Source organism: Parus major, chromosome 4, assembly GCF_001522545.3.
Source record: "Parus major isolate Abel chromosome 4, Parus_major1.1, whole genome shotgun sequence".
In the NCBI taxonomy this organism is placed as follows: Eukaryota; Metazoa; Chordata; class Aves; order Passeriformes; family Paridae; genus Parus; species Parus major.
Window position 1 is genome coordinate 23,034,939 of NC_031771.1, and position 16,027 is coordinate 23,050,965.

Genomic DNA, 16,027 nt, shown 5'->3' on the forward strand with positions numbered 1-16,027 from the left:
TCTCTCAAGAGTCTTGCAGCCTGAAAGAACAACACAGCTTAAAGTCATTGAGCCAAATATGTGAACCTCAAAAAATTTCACTATTTACATTTAAAAGTTGCTTGCTTTTTTTTTTTTTTTTTGCTTTTTTTGCTTTTTTTCTGCTTTTTTTTTCTTCTCCCTATGGCTACAGATAAAAAGTCTTAGAAGATGAAGAGTGTTGGGGGAAAAACATAGACCAATTTCACTGCAAAGTAGAAAAGGCAGATAAAATGCTTTTTTCATTGCATCCAGAACGACTAAGTACTCTTGAAGAACAAGGGGATAAATTCTTCAAGAGGACTGGATGTTGGCGCTCCTTAATAAGTAGAATTCAAAAAAAGTCCTGAAAATAACTGAATATCTCATCAGTCTGTAGTAAGAATTAGTAACATGTTAAGTGTTGATATGCTAAAGCCACAAAAGCTCTTCATCCTCTCTGCCTGTCTCCCTTCCTGTCTCCCTACTTGTATTTTCCTAGGTAAGTAAATTCCATCTAAATCTAAATCTGAACTGGTTCTCTAATTTTTCCTCAATGCCCAAAGAATGCAGTGCAGGACAAAGGGAGCAGGATTATCTCTGGAGTCTTTATGAAGTGGAAGGAAGCGGCTGCAGAGATTGAAAGGCAATCAGTTTTATCTGAAGTATTGTGCAACCTGTCAAACCAGTCAAATAAAAGCCCCTATATGTAATCAGTAACCAGTTTCACTGATGTTGCTTCAGTTCAAATATTTTTTCAAATGTGGGACATTCTACTGGTTCTCCTCCTTTATGATTATCAGTAATCCTGCCATATTTTACACTACTTCTGACATTCCATATGCTTATTTAAAAAACACAAATAAATTCAGTAAACTGCAATTACCTTTTAAATTCTGAAAACAAGCTATCAGCTTTAAAAATTATTTTTAAAAAATAGATTTAGGATTATTCCCTGCCAGTTCTTGAAAATCAATACATTTTCTAATTTAAATCCTTAAGGAGTAATGACCTCAGCACATTAAATGTGAATCCTGGAGATAGATTCATGTCCAGAGCTACCAGATTCCTTGGTTGGTAACAGGTCCTGCATCTGGGAAATGCAAATACCTGGAACTATTCTCAGAGGGCAGTTTATTTATGGTCCCCACTGAGCTTGACCAGATCTCTTCATGAGCATGTTTACTTGGGGAATAGTAAAATAAAATCTTTGAGGACAGTTTCTCAGCTGCTGATGGGTCTCCAAGGAGTAGGGAAAAGATGTCCCTCAATTTCTCTGCTTTCTTCACCCACCATGAACATTAAAGTTTTGTTCCTGTGACACAACACCAGTGTGTAAAAACCACTATGCAACAAGAGCAACAGAAGTTGTCACAGCTATAGGAAGTTAACAGCATGAAATTTTGAACACGAAAGCTAAGCTAACCTCAGCTGCCCTGTTCAAGTCTAGACTAGAGCTGGAAAGAAAAAAAACACTCTTTTATGAAGGTATTTGCTTCTTCCTGAACAGCTTCAGACTCTCAGGGCCTAACACGTGATTGCTCCCACTTTCAGGGACCTCAGAACATACTGGGTTAGTTTATCTCCTGAAAACATAATCCCCGCTCTTAGGAACAAGCAAACTCAGGGAATGAGGCCTGTGTGGTTGGTTTTTTTGGCAGAATTTTTTTTGTTTTTGTCCTCAGAAACTACACAGGTACATATTCAGACATTTACTTAACATCCTTAATCTAGAGGGCACTTAGAAACATGGCTATCTTTGGACACATTTCTGAAGGAGACCTGTTTAAAAGGGATTAAAGAAAATGACTGGTTTGACCATCTGGCCAACATGCAAATAAATAAACAGATCTTTTGAGTCACTTTGATATTACAAAAAAAGGCTTTTTGACCTCAAGGAGAAAAAGAGCGAGGGGATCTGAATTCAATATGAATCACTGTGCTGCATTTCACATGCTACCATTCCTTTCATCACCTTTCCTTATACTGCATTACACAGCAGGCACAATGCTAAAGAAAGGGCTTTTGAAACTGAAAATATTCAGTCACATTTCTAAGTGCTGTCAGGCCAGAGCTGTCTTGTTTGCAGTTAAGTAAATAATTTGTCAGCAAATTTTCATCTACTCATAGAGCCAATCCCAAAATCTCAGTTACAATGAAAGCCATTTGACAGAGGTCAGAGGAGAAGAAAAATTGAGATGTTTCTCACTACGGACTAAGAAGCAGCAATGTCTTGCTGTCCCAAGTCCTAGCAACCATCCACAGAAAAATAGTTTGCCTTACAAAAATTGTCCTACTTGTTCTTTTGTAAACAAAATGGTTTCTGCAGGTGTGATTTGAATCTGTGCTACTTCTAGTACAAAGTGAAACCACACAGCACAAGCTGCTCCTAAAAGATAAGGTTGCAGAGACCTATTTTCACTTCTTTTTAAAGCCAAAGCATCTCACCAAAAGTAAGTTGATCTTTATGTATGAAAATTTACATTCTATGTTGGAAAAAATATTTAGGTGTAGCCACTTTATTACTGAAAGGAAGTAATTGACTTTTATTAGTATTTTTATAATTTCATGTTATGGGGTCATAAATGTTGCAGTCTTAGTAAAAGATATGCTAAACAGAGATGCTCACCCCACTGCCTCCAGTTTCAGAGAATCTGAAATTAGAATGCCAGGACTTATTTCAACAGAAGTCATTTCACAAAAATAAAATGTGCATTCCATCCACTATAAAAAATGAAATTAAATTAGGAGGCAACAGCTGGGAACAAGCTACAAACAGTAAAAAGCCAGCATTCAAAAAAGCTTAAAGAAGGATCTGAGTGATAAGGCGGTCAGAGGAGCTATAAGCCCAAAAGTGTTTTTTCAGATGGACAATTTACATGTCTGAAAAGTTTATAGGTAAATATGTCTTTCTCCATGAATGCTACTACTTTGCTTGTGCTTGAAAATGAAACTAATCATTGCTGCTTAATTTTTTAATGCATATAATGTTATATGAATCAATCTGTAAGTTTTTTATTAATTATATTTATTTATTCTTCCACACACTGAAAATCGCTTTCCAGGTTCTCTTGGCTGAAAACAACACACTGCTACTCATGAAAATAGTCTGACCTTAAATAAGTACTACTTGATGGGGCATTGCTGTAGAGGAAAAATATGTTGCTTTATGTGATGCCTTTGAGCAATGTTTTTCCTACCAGTGCAGAGCTTCATGTGCCTCCTCCAGCTGGTCTCATGAGAGGGCAAAGGCAGTCAGTGAAGAATCTGGCCTTGATATATATTTGTATTTGATATATATATCAATATATTTCAATATATAAATATCTGTCCATGATATTTAATTGGCATGACAAGCCTCCCAAATACTGCCAGATATAGTGAGAGGAATTTTTCAATTTGTTTCAGAGGACAGCAGTCTCTCAGATAAAGACACACACAATTCCAGCTTCTTATGTTGTTTCAAATGTACACAGAAACCCAGAGTTTATAAAGTGTTACTGCAAAGTCCTTGAGGTTTACAGCGTTCAGATGCTAATCCACAGCATGGGACTTTTAAGTGTGCTTCAATGGTTTATTATCTTCTATTTTAGTTTTGGATGGTTTGATCCCCAATTCACATGAGCCTATCTCATTGCCATCATTCCTGTGAGAAACCCTTTGAAGCCAAGGGTGTTACAATGTGACTGAGCTCCTCAGGACCAGTGATGGATATAAACACTGGAGCCTGTGCAGTCAGCTAATGCAGAGGAGGAACTAAGTCTTCTGGTTGGGTCTGATGGTTTCTTACTGATTATGTAAAAAAAGATACATGGGAGATCAATGATGTACGCATCCAGGAAAACTATTTTTGGACATGAGCTCCCATATGTGGAGTGTGTTTCTCTTCTAGAAGTAACAGCAAGATTTGCTTCAGGAGCAAGTGGCGCAACAGGAGCCACAGGAAGAAGAAGGGAGCTCCAGTGGTTTAGATGAGTCATTGATCATTTCATTAAGAATGGAAAATCTATAAAATGTCAAACTTACAGGGAGTAAAAGATCTTTCAGGGGTTTATTAGTTTTACAGGTAATATAAAAATTACTGGAAAACCATAAAACTTTAATAGCTGAAAACTGAAAGGGTTTTGTGAGCTTAAATTCAGCCTTTTTGGATCACAGCATCACTATGCCTCTACAGCTGGGATATGGTACATCAGCTGCAAAAATTTCCCAGACTATCTTGCTTTGTTTAGCTGTGCCCCAAGGTCATATAAAAACTTGTGGCTAGAGTTTCCCTTTGAACATAATTTTATGAAAATATTTAGATCTCAGGATATAGCTGAGGTTCTTTCTTAGTGGTAACTGGCCTGGTGATTTCTAGGTACTGTTGCCATAGACTGAAGCTTGCAGCTGATGAAACCACCCAGGAATATTACAACTCTAGACAGAGATGTATGTGTTTATTTACACTCTATACTCAAGAGGCTTTCCAGGCATATTTGCCAACCAGGAGTACCAATTTAAGTGAGAATTTATTTCATATACCCAAATTTGAGCAGGCATCATGGAAATTATGGACTAGGGTATGAGCAGAGACAAAACCCATCATTAGGGGTTACAGAATGGAACTACTACTCTGCCTTTTGGTCTCAGACATAGAGGCCACAATGATTCACTATACCCAGCAACTATCACCTGTAGCAGTTAGCAGAGCTCATTGCCTTGGTCCAGCAAAGGGCTAAATAGTTCATTTACATCATTTACAGACACCCTAGGATGATGACAATTAGACTGTTATTGATGCCAATGTGGCAAAGGCAGCTGGGTCATCACCACTATGTTGGTAGTTGCAGACCCCTTTATCCTATAATTTGTATAGCAATTGGGAAACAAGATGTCCAAATAAAGTATGCATGTGTAAGATTTTCCTTAGAGCTGGTGAAACCACAGCCAGGGAGATCCTGCTGCTTTTTGAGTCTTTTCCATTACAGGTATAAATACCCTGGGGGAAAAAAAAAAAACCACAAAAAACACAAACAAAAAATCAAAATAAACAAAACAAAAAACACACTAAAAAAACCAACCAAACAAACAACAACAAAAAAAAAAAAAAAAAAACACACTAAAAAACCAAACAAACAAACAACAACAAAAAACCCCCCAAAACAATAACACAAAAAAACCCCAAATCCACAAACAAACAAACTAACCATCCCTCATGAAAATTAAGCACAATTCAGTTTTGTGTACCCAGCCAGCATACATGCCAAGTGCTTCAGGCAGACAAACAGGCTCACTGCTGAGACACAAAACTCCTCTGGAGTCATCTGGATAATTAATAAAATAAACTACATGGAAAGTAAATCTGTAGAATGTGTAAGAAAACTGAACAGCATCACAACTGAAATCTTGTTCTTTGGTATGTTTTAGAAGTTTGAAAGATTTTTATTTTAAATGGAGCATGGCTACCCTGGGGCCTCTTCTACTAATTAGCCAGCTGCAAATGAAGTATAGCCTAGCTCTCCTAGCTCATCCCTAGTGGATGCAGGGATTTATCCCTTGGCCAGATGTAGAGGTCACCCAAGCAGGGGCACACTTCACAGTGACATCAAGAGTCTTGGTTTGTTGCTCTGATTCTGGAAAGCAATCACACTGCAGTGACTAGAGGCAACATACACAAACACAGTGATGTTAACACAATTGGAGACTCTTACTGTAGAAATGTGAAGCCTTATTACTTTGCACTGAAGTGGCCCAGTTCCTGTTAGAAATACAGGACAATAATTAGAAATTTATTAGTGAGACAGAGCGACCCACAGCTATATTTTGTTGATGGAGTTTATAAAAGTACCTAATTTTGTCATTCTCCTTCTGAAGAGTATGACAAAGCAGAAGAAACTTGGCTTAGTTATGCTAAAGCTCAAAATAATTTCTGACTCCATTTCCAATGATTTGTTCCTAGGTTTTCCTCCTCATAAAAATAACTTTTTTTTTCCTAGGTTTGGAAATGTAATGCCTCATTTACCAGGTTATGGGTAACAAGATGCACTTTAACATTTGTACTGCAAACCCAAATGGCAGAGGGACTTTTTTCAAAATATCTCTATTAGTAATTAAGTCTCATCAGCCGGCCAAAGAATTTATAACTCCTGTAATAAGCATGTTGCTAGACTAGGTGGAAGCAACAGCCTAGGTGAGACAGCTTCTGTGTTATTTGTTGCACGGTAGCATAAGAAGCAGACATTAATACTCATTTCTTGCTAATGCCTTTAGGTTCATTATAAATGAGGAAAACAAAATTAATGGGTTTGAGTTGATGGTGAATTTCCATTAGGGGATTGTGTTCTAGCTGCCAACCCATCTGGATTTTCGAGGAATTAATGGGTTTAACCACAGTGTCGTTGTTTGTAGAAAATAATTGATCAAGCCTTGTAAAAGGCTTTGTAAAAGTATTCAAAAAATGTGAAAATTCCCAGTTGCCTCCTCTTGCTTTTAGGACAATGATCTATAACTACTTCTGTTTGATCATAAATTGATGTGTAATTTTCAAAGACTGTGATACAGGATATATTTATAGTATCAGGTGTTAGAGAAATGAGACTTTGGAAAGGAAAAACCTTTGTCAAAACACAAATTTGTATGTGCTGTGTGCTGTGACAAAATATAGTTGTAGTACAAGAAAGCAGTTGCTTGCCTTCTCAAACAGCATTGAGTATGAAAAGACAAATCAAGTGCTTGCCCACATATCTGAATTTTTTTTCTGTCACATGTTCATTTCTCAGAAATACTTTGTGTAGGATTTGGGTAGGAGTATGGGTTACAGAAAAAAGGGAAACATGGGTTACAGTGAAGGAAGAACAACTTCAACAGCAAAATTTGTTAACACTGTCAGAACAATACAGTCCTGGAAGGGACTTCAGGAGGTCACTTGCTGGTTGACAGTTGGATTCTAAAAATGTTTGTGTAACCCCTGCTAAGACTCCTTCTATTACAGCAATGTCACACCATTCCCATGCCACTTAGTCCTTTAATATCCTAATAATGTTTATTTCTTGATAGCTTACCTGAATGTTGTTGAATTTTAAGCCCATTATTTCTTGCTCTGGCTTATTAGGTCATGTAGAAGAAACTATTTCTTTCAGATATGGCTCTACAATCTATTAAAGGACAAATAGAGGCCTGCACAGGACACCTCTACACTGTCAGATAGGGTGTGAAGGCTGAGAAGCATTCCAATACAGTCATTTCCTGCAATATTAAAAGATGCCCTGTGTGCTTTGTAATAACTGTAACAGTCAGAGCTGGGCCATATGCTAAGCATACAGGCAAAGTAATTTTAAAAGTACTTAAGGACAGACATGCATAATAATCAGTAGGAAGAGCAGCATACAAACAGGGAAGGGACTTGTCAAATGTATGCAAAAAGGTGACTCTGTTGTTGGATTTAGTGTTGACAATATAAATCACCAGTACATACAGCACTTCTGACTTTTTGCATAATTAATTAAATAACCTGAACAATTAATCCAGTCTTGAGTAGTATCTGAACGAATGATAGGTGATAGACAAACAGTCAAAATTAATATGGCTTAGTGTGACTGTGGAAGGTGCTAAAACTGAACAGAAATCCTTTGTCAATGGCAGCCAATGGGGAAAGATGTGCTGGTTTTGGCAGGGGATAGAGTTCAGTTTTTCCACAGCAGCTGGTGTGGACTACATTTTGGATTTGTGCTGCAAATAGTGTTCATAACACAGAGATGTTTTCATTACTGCTGAGCAGTGCTTGTACAGTGTCAAGGACTTCTCTGCCTCTCACACCACCCCACCAGCGAAGGAGCTGGACAAGCACAAGAAGTTGGGAGGGAACACAACTGGGGCAGCTGATCCCAACTCACCCAGGGAGTTCCATACCATGTGGTGGTGTGCCCAGCATATAGAGCTGGGCAAGGGGGAAGGAAGGCTGGCATATGCAGAGTAATGGTGTTTGTCTTCCAAAAAACCATTACATGTGAAGGAGCCCTGCTTTCCTGGAGGTGGCTGAACACCTGCCTGACCATGGAAAGTCTTGAAGGAATTCCTTGTTTTGCTTTGCTTGTGTGTGCAGCTTTTGCTTTAAACAGACTTTATCTCAACCCATGAATTTTCTCACTTGTACAATTACAATTCTCTTCCCCATTGCACCCAGATGGAAGGGGGAGTGAGCAAGGGGCTGTGGGTGCTCAGTTGCTGGATGGGGTTAAATGGCAGTGGCTCTCCAACACTTGCCTTCCTGTTTAGAGAATATGAAGTATATATTCTGCACAGAGACTGAAAAGTCTGGCCTTATCTCACCTTGCCATTTCTTGTGAAGGCCTGTCTCTATAGATAGCATATATCCACACTGGAGACAGACAGAATACTGTTAGTGAGCACTCCTAACACTGAAAGAAAAGCCTTGCCTCAGTTCACCCCATCTCACTAAGGCTTTTCTGTCTGTACAAGAATAATTATGGAGGGAGAGCTTTCACCTCACCTCACCTTGTGAGGCCTTTTCCCCTGTGCAGCACACATTATCCTCTCTGTGTGTTCCAGGGTACATTTAACCTAAAATAGCATATATTCTGAGACACAGAAATGTCTCAGCAAAAATAATGACAGGTATATATATTGTATATGTACGTGTCTGTGCCCCAAGGCAGGGACATGTAGTAGCCTCACAGAATCAGTCAGATTCAAAGGGACGACAGTGGCTCATCTGGTCCAACTTCCCCACTCAAGCAGGATCATCCTAGAGCACATGACATAGGATTGCATCCAGATAGCTCATGAGTACCTCCTGATAGTCAAGTGGGAGAGAACCCTACAGCCTCTCTGAGAAATCTGTTCTGGTGCACAGTCACTGTTAAGTTCTTCCCCATGTGCAGGTGGAACTTCCTGGGCATCAGTTTCTGCCCGCTACACCACAAAGAAGAGCCTGGTTCCATCCACTTGGCACCGCCACTTTAGGTATTTATACATTATAAAGATATATGTTGAGATAAATATTGATGAAATCCCCTATCACTCGTCTCTCCTCCAGGTTTAACAGGCCTAACTCCCTCAGCCATTGCTGGTAAGTGATGCTCCCGTCCCTCAATCATTTTTGTTGCCCTACACTGGTCCTGCTGCAGGAGCTCCAAGTCTCTCTTGTGCTGAGGAGCCCAGAACTGAACAGAGCACTCCAGATGTGCCTCGCTTTCTGAACACCGCACTCCAGATGTGCCTGCTACTCGGCAGTAGGGGGCCAGGATCACATCCCTCGAGCTTCTCCTCGCCCTGCCCCGGCCTGCCCACAGAGTCACAGATAAGGCATCGGGCCCTGCCACACACAGACTAAGCGGGCCGGGCGGTTTCTCCCCGCCACACGGGCCGTTCCCGCCGGGACGGGATGAGGTGAAGCCCCTGCGGGATGCGAGGCCCGTCCTGCGCGCTGGGCCCACCCTCCGCGGCCGGGCCGGGCCGGGCCGGGCAGCGCCGGGCGGGGCGCGGCCTCACGGCGGAGCCGCCGCCGGGGGGCGCTGTAGGCGGCGGCGCTCGGGGCCGCGACGGCGCGCGCGGCGCTCGGGCCCTCCCGCGCCTCCCGGCCCTCACTCGGCGCCCGGCTGTGGATCGGGGCGGCGGCGGAGGAGAAGGAGGAGCAGGAGGAGGGAGAGGAGCAGGCGGGAGCGGGACGCAGTGAAGAAGCGCTGCGAGGAGCCATGTCCGCGCCCGCCGGGATGCCACCGCGGCCCGCCGCCGCCGCCGCGTTTTCCCCGGGCGGGCCCGGCAGCTCCCTGGAGGCCGCGGCCCCTGCGAGCGGCGCGCCGCGCTGCCAGAACGGTGAGGGGCCTGCGCGGGGCCCGGGCGGGCGGGGAAAGGCCGCCCGCGGGGTCCCCGGGACCAGCCGCGCCGCTCCCGCGGGGGGTGAGGCCCCTGTGGGTGCCGGGGGCCTGCGCGCTCTCCCTTCCTCCCGGGGGGCGGGCGGGGGCCCGGTGCATCCGGCCCGCAGCGAAGCCCTATGGCCGAGAGGCAGCAGGACCCGCCGGAGCTGCTGGAGGAAGGTGCGGGCCCCCGCGGCTGCGTGCGGAAAGAACTTGAGAAGGCGCAGCCTCTCCCGCTTCCCTAAAGGAGCGAGGGGAGCGGGAAGCGGGGGGGTATCCGCACCTTTCTCTCCGCGGATTTGGATCTGCCCGGTGTCGTGGCGCCTGCTTTGTGGCGTTTCAGGAAGGCTCTGGAGGCCGAGGCACCTCCAGGCCTCGACGCTGGCTGTCGTGCGTGGGAATGGGCAGAAAACCGCGTATTAGGGGCGAGAGTACTCACCTTGTAGCTACGTGTGAACTTAAAAGTAGTGGGTGGGTAGGCGTTCGCGCAACTGGATCTTGGTATTTGAGTTGAACAGGATAATTGGACGAGTGAAATGTGGGTCACTGAAAAACAAAGGCAGAATAGTTTAAAGTCACAAAATAATGACTCCCATTTCAGGTAGAGAGGTAGTGCGACTGACTGTAGTATGAATGAAAGTAATGAGTGTACACTTCCGCATTTTTAAATTGGTGCGCTATAAATTCACTACTTTATTGACACACCACATTAACTCTTCAAAATCCCTGTATAATCATCTCCTCCATGTAATATTGGTTTGGTATCTAAATTTGGCCTCTTACTTGCATAGAGTTATAGCTTATACTGCTAAATCTTTTGTAGTCAGGCTGTTTTCTTCACAGGTGTGGTTTCTGTGCTGGGTAGGGACCTACAATTTTTTTTACGAGAGAACTGTGAATTTTTCACATGTCCAAAGGGATAGTTAAGGGCTAAGGTCTTAAATGCCTATACAGTAGATATTGAGGCAGTCACCAAGGAAAAGGAAGGTAATTATAAATGGTATCTCCTAAAAACTGATGCCTCAGTCCAAACTGGTATTGTGATGCTGGGGTTTGTAAAAATAGTTCAGAAAATGCCAATTTACACAGCTTTTTGTCAAAAAACATGCCATTATCAGAATACAGCTGCTACAGCATGAGTAACCAGGAAGTGTTTTATAGAAACAAATAGAAATTGTCATCATATCTTCTCTTTGTGTTCATAGCTTAATAATTTTAAAGACCATCTTCACTGTTAATTGCTTTAATTAATTTATTCCATGTTGCTGCTAATATTGGTAGAAACAGCTTGTGTAAAAACGGGGCACAGACTTTATTTTCTGCAAAACGCTCTTTCTTTAATTCTGAGAAATGTATACACTGTTCAGTAACAGTCTTAAAGGTTTATTGCATAACTTTGGGTTCTGTGTTCCTTTTGATGTTTTTGATTACTTTAGTCAATAACACTGAATTTTTAATTTTGTGACATTTAGCAATAGCATTGCAAAAATTTTAGATTAGTACTAGACTACAGATAAACCAGTCTTTACAGATAAACCAGTTACAACACAGGACTGGAGGTTTTGGGTTTTTTTTTTAATGGAAATAGGAGAGGAAGTAGAGGGGAATAACAATAGAAAAAAAAAAAAAAACTAGTGGAAATTTCTGTACTAGATATAATAAAAAATAAATTTCATAAAGAAGATTGTCACTGCTTTTGAAATTTAATTTTATATCATTGGAGTGGAGTTTAAATGTAAGATCCTGAAGTGAATTGAGCTGTTTCTGTTATTGGCTGAAAGAAAACACCAGTGTATCCTTTCCTTTAGAGGGCTCTGTGTTTTAATTTGAGAAAATGTGAATTTTTCAAGTAAAACTATGTAGTTGCTGCCATCTGATGAAAGAGAGTGCTTTTTGCAGAAAGCAAGCAGCCTGTTGTACATGTGATGGTATTAAAAAGGATGTTCAGGTTTGTTATTAGTGAGTTTTACCTGGTTCAATGACCAACTCCATTTGAGATCCTTGGAGACTTCAGTTTTTATTAAATTTAGGTGTGATTGTTTTGTTGGATTTCTAAAAGTAACTTCTTGTGTGTATGGTATTATTTTCTTCCTTCTCTCTTACAAGTTTGGGAACTTTTTTTGTAGTCTTACAAGTGGCTTTGTAGCTAAGTAGAGAATGACCTATTTCCCATTTTTGGCATAACAAAATGGTTCTTGTTAAATCAGTACTGAAGGGTGATGTATTTCTTCAGTAGTGATGGCAGACTTGAGCGCTAACAATTTAATGTATTGAAATGCAGCACTGAGAGGATAATTGTGTCGAATTCCCATGTCTCTTTAGAAGAGTTTTGCTGGTGCTGTTACAGCAGGTTTGTAAGGCTGCCATTGGTATTTCTACTGGCATTTTGGAAGCAAAATTTTCATTATTACATTGTTTAGCCTTGTTTTTCATCCCTCCTCAGACTTGGGATAGTTTTAGTCAATTTAACAAAGAGAATATGAAAGATGTGAAACCTCTGAGTATTTTGTGAAAATGGGAAGCTGTGTAAATGAAGGAGACACCGATTCTGTGACTGAGCTGTAGTGAGAGCTCAGCACCGCTTTGATCTGCTGGTTTGTTTGCCAGCAGTAAACAAGGGGCAGTGGGGTTGTCCCCTGCCCATGGGGTAAAGGACATGTGAGGAGGCTGAGGGAGTCTTCTCTGGAGGTGGGTAAAGGGATCTTAGAAGTTTTGGAAAGCTCACAGGTGGTTTTGAATAGAAAAGAGGTTTGGTGGTATGGCATCCATAGACTCCATGTAGGTAGGGTATGTGGCAGATGGCTGAATTATGCTGCTGAGGGAATGCATGGACATAAAAACCAAATGTGACGTTAGCAAACAAAACTTTACTAATTCATATAGTGGTATAGCCATAGCACTGCTTTTTTATTATTATTTTTATTATTATTTTTGTGGGAGTTTGGAGTTCTTTGAATGGTGACTCCCCCCTTCCTTAAAAAGTGTTTGGGTTTTTGGGGTTCGCATGTTAATGTCTGTGTAATTACACATTGTAACTTTATATAACTGCATACTTTATATAATAAGTATTAATTTGTTCGTAGAAGGGGCGGTTCAGTGCTTTTGTTACACAGATGATGTTTTAGAGATACACCTGCTGTGTGCAGCTGACATTTTCAGCTCCTTTATGGAATTTTTTAAGATACTTGTCAGGTGTTTTGGAAGAATGGTAGTACCTGAGACATCAGGACAGATTGTGCAATTAGCAAGATTTCGAAATTACACTGAAGATGTATTCTCATTTGCAGTGTTGAAAACTGTCCAGTTATCTAGTCACCATTAGTAGCTTCAGCTACTAATTGCAGTGAAAAATTACTTTCTACTCACGTTCTTTGTAATCAAATGGACAAAAAACTCACTTCAGATAATGAGAGTAATCTTTCATCTGTAATTGTAGAACTTGCTTTCAAAGGACCTGCAGCTTGAAATCAATATAATTTTTCAAGTGTTGTCTCAGTGAGATTTTCATATGTGTACTTATAGATGTTTCTACTTAAAAATGTGACTAAAAAGGACTCTGCATTTTATCATGTAGAGACTGGTACGTTGTATTGATAATTCAATCTCTTTTTATGGTGTGTATTTTTAAACAGGAGCTAGATACTGGAAGACTTTGCAGTAGATGATTTGATATGCAGCCCTTTATTTAGGAGTCAGGTGCTCCTAAACCAGTTTCTAAATTATACCTGCTCAGTTAGTTAAATCTGCATATATCAGTAGAACAGATGCACAGGATTTTCAAATAAAATATCTTTTCTTGCCACCTTAAGTGGCATAGTGGCTTAAAGCCATAATCCTTGACACATATAAATTATTGCTTTATTTTTTGGTTTGCTTTTGCAGACTTTAAAAAGCAGGTCAAAAGTCTGGCAAAGTTCATGTGGCTGTTAATGGCTTGCTAACTCAAAATCATTTTCCTTTAAAGGAGAAAAGCACTACGCAGCTCTATGAAGCAGCTCCCACTTTTTCAAGAAAAAGGTGAATCAGAAGCATAGTTACATGCTCTCTTCAAAACTTTTTTTTAAACTCTTTATGCTTTTCCCCTAAGTGCCTGTCTTTGATCCAGCAGTCCAGGTTATTGTTCTGCAATTTTTTAGCTCCTCTCTCTTCTGTTCAACTTCCTGACAGTTATGAAAGGGCATTTTTAATTTTACCAGAAAGCAATTTTGGACAGTATGTTCCTTGATTTTAGGAGTCTGTTAACACATTCATTATTAAAATTGCCTTGCAAGTTATTCATAGGACATCTAGAAGCTCGTTGGAGACCAGTGATTATTCAGAATTTTAAGATAAGAGAAGTAATGCTTATGTTTGTAATCAGTGTAAATATAAGCAGAGGAATGAAGTATTCATTATTACCCCAGCTGCCGTTTAATTTGTGAGTGGGCCAGTGCTGTGTTTGTGTTTTTATTGACCAAAGAGTGGGAAATAACACCGTAGTCATTCTGTGTGATGTAAGCAATAGGGTGTGGGAATTTTAAGAAAGCAAGTTATCCACACAAAAGCATCTGTGGTTTGCTAAAAATAAAAACAGGATTAAGGAATAGGACATGAGGAAGAACTTTGAGATTTCGCATTGAGCAGTTGGCTAAGAAAATCAGTTTAGACATAGTTAACATTTGGTCTCTAGCAGGCAAGTGCTTGTTTGACCCTTGCTGGGCCAGTATGTAATTAAGCTCTAATGTTGCAGAGCCAATTGCAGTGATACCAGAGGTCAGTTTCTCTGATACCAACATCTCTTACACCTGATGTAAGTATCAGGCAGTAAATGAAAATAACAGGTTTTGTCAAATACTCTGTAGTTTCATAAAAACGTCAATTTTCCTGAAAGCATAATACATAAAGACATAGAAGACAAATATAGCTGCCCTGCAACTCTTACCTTGATCACTATATTGAAGACTTGAAGAATACCTAAATTGTTATGTATTGACTTACTGATTTGACTGCAGCTTTTCAGTTTCCATGTTCAGGAAATTTCTGTAAGGCAAACTCTTGTGTTCAAATCCTTACAAGTTTGTAGCTTGTTGGTGCTCACTATTTTTTTAAGTATTAACCTCCTATAAACTCTTAAATAAAAATATTTAAAATATTTAAAAATATTCAAAATACAAACAAGAGGCAAACAATCTTGGCATGGAAATCTTTCAAGAATGGAAGCAATCAATTTTTCTGCTACGTCTTTGTTTGCAAATGACTTCAAATACTGTATTTGCAGTATTTTTTATGTATTTGCATGTATATTGCATGCGTTGTACTTGGTTTATTCTCTCTCTGCTCATGGGAATCCAACTCAAAAATAGTGACAGAAAAGAAGAAAGCAATTGTTCGTTAGTTGAGTGCAAAGTCCATTTGCACTACTAGCAGATGCCCCTTTAATACATGTGATGTTTTCTCTTCATTTCAGGTCCTATGCAGAGTCAGATGCAGTTCCCCTCTGGCTATGGCTCACATCTTCCAAACTACAGTGCGCCTTCAGGACACTATTCCCAAGTGCCCAATAAAGCTGCTGCTTCACATCTGGATAATCAGTACAGAGCCAGTTACTACCCTGGTTACTATTCAGCACCAGCACAAAATGTTATGGCATCTGTGGGTAGCAACGTGTTGAATGCACAGGAATCACAGCAATTGTACAACAACACTCCTCCCCACTCAGGGGGGTCCAGTGACAGACCTGTTCAAGGAGCAGTAACGTCTGCATCCTACTTGCATGTGAGTGCTCAGCAGTCATATTCAGCATTTGATAATCACTACAGCACTTCTGTCAGTTCTTCAGTTGCATCTCAGGGATATCCCCTTAATTCTGATCAGTATGCCATGCCCGTGGTTTCTGGTGCCATGTATCCTAATGTTTCCTATCCTCCTGTGGCTGCTGGCAGTGTGTATGGGCAGACATTTACCTCTCAGAGTCTACCTGCTGTTGGACAGTTCAAAGAGACAAATGCGTTTTCTAGCCAGAGTACATCAGTAGTACCTCATTCCCTTCAACAGCACGTTCCTGTGGGATATAATACAACATTATCAACTGCTTCATCTGCTCATTCTGTGCAAGACAACCTCAGCAGGAATCTCACCGGATCAGTTGCTAAAGTAAACAACCAAATAAATACAGGTATGGTGTTACTTGAAAC

The 16,027-nt window shown here is 40.7% G+C and overlaps 1 protein-coding gene across 4 annotated transcripts in view; it reads left to right on the top strand.

Moving 5' to 3' along the window:
* The first annotated feature begins 9,533 nt into the window (after positions 1-9,533).
* SEC24B (SEC24 homolog B, COPII coat complex component) overlaps positions 9,534-16,027 on the top strand; it is a 44,180-nt gene continuing 37,686 nt past the window's right edge. The window contains exons 1-2 of one of the 4 annotated variants that reach the window (XM_015625032.3): positions 9,534-9,813; positions 15,301-16,008. In XM_015625032.3, the coding sequence (XP_015480518.1) occupies positions 9,693-9,813; positions 15,301-16,008 (829 nt within the window). In that variant the 5' untranslated portion in view covers positions 9,534-9,692. Of the gene's footprint in view, positions 9,814-9,976; positions 10,035-13,825; positions 13,872-15,300; positions 16,009-16,027 lie in introns of those variants that run through there. The other 3 variants (XM_015625029.3, XM_015625030.3, XM_015625031.3) reach the window with 3 other exon arrangements.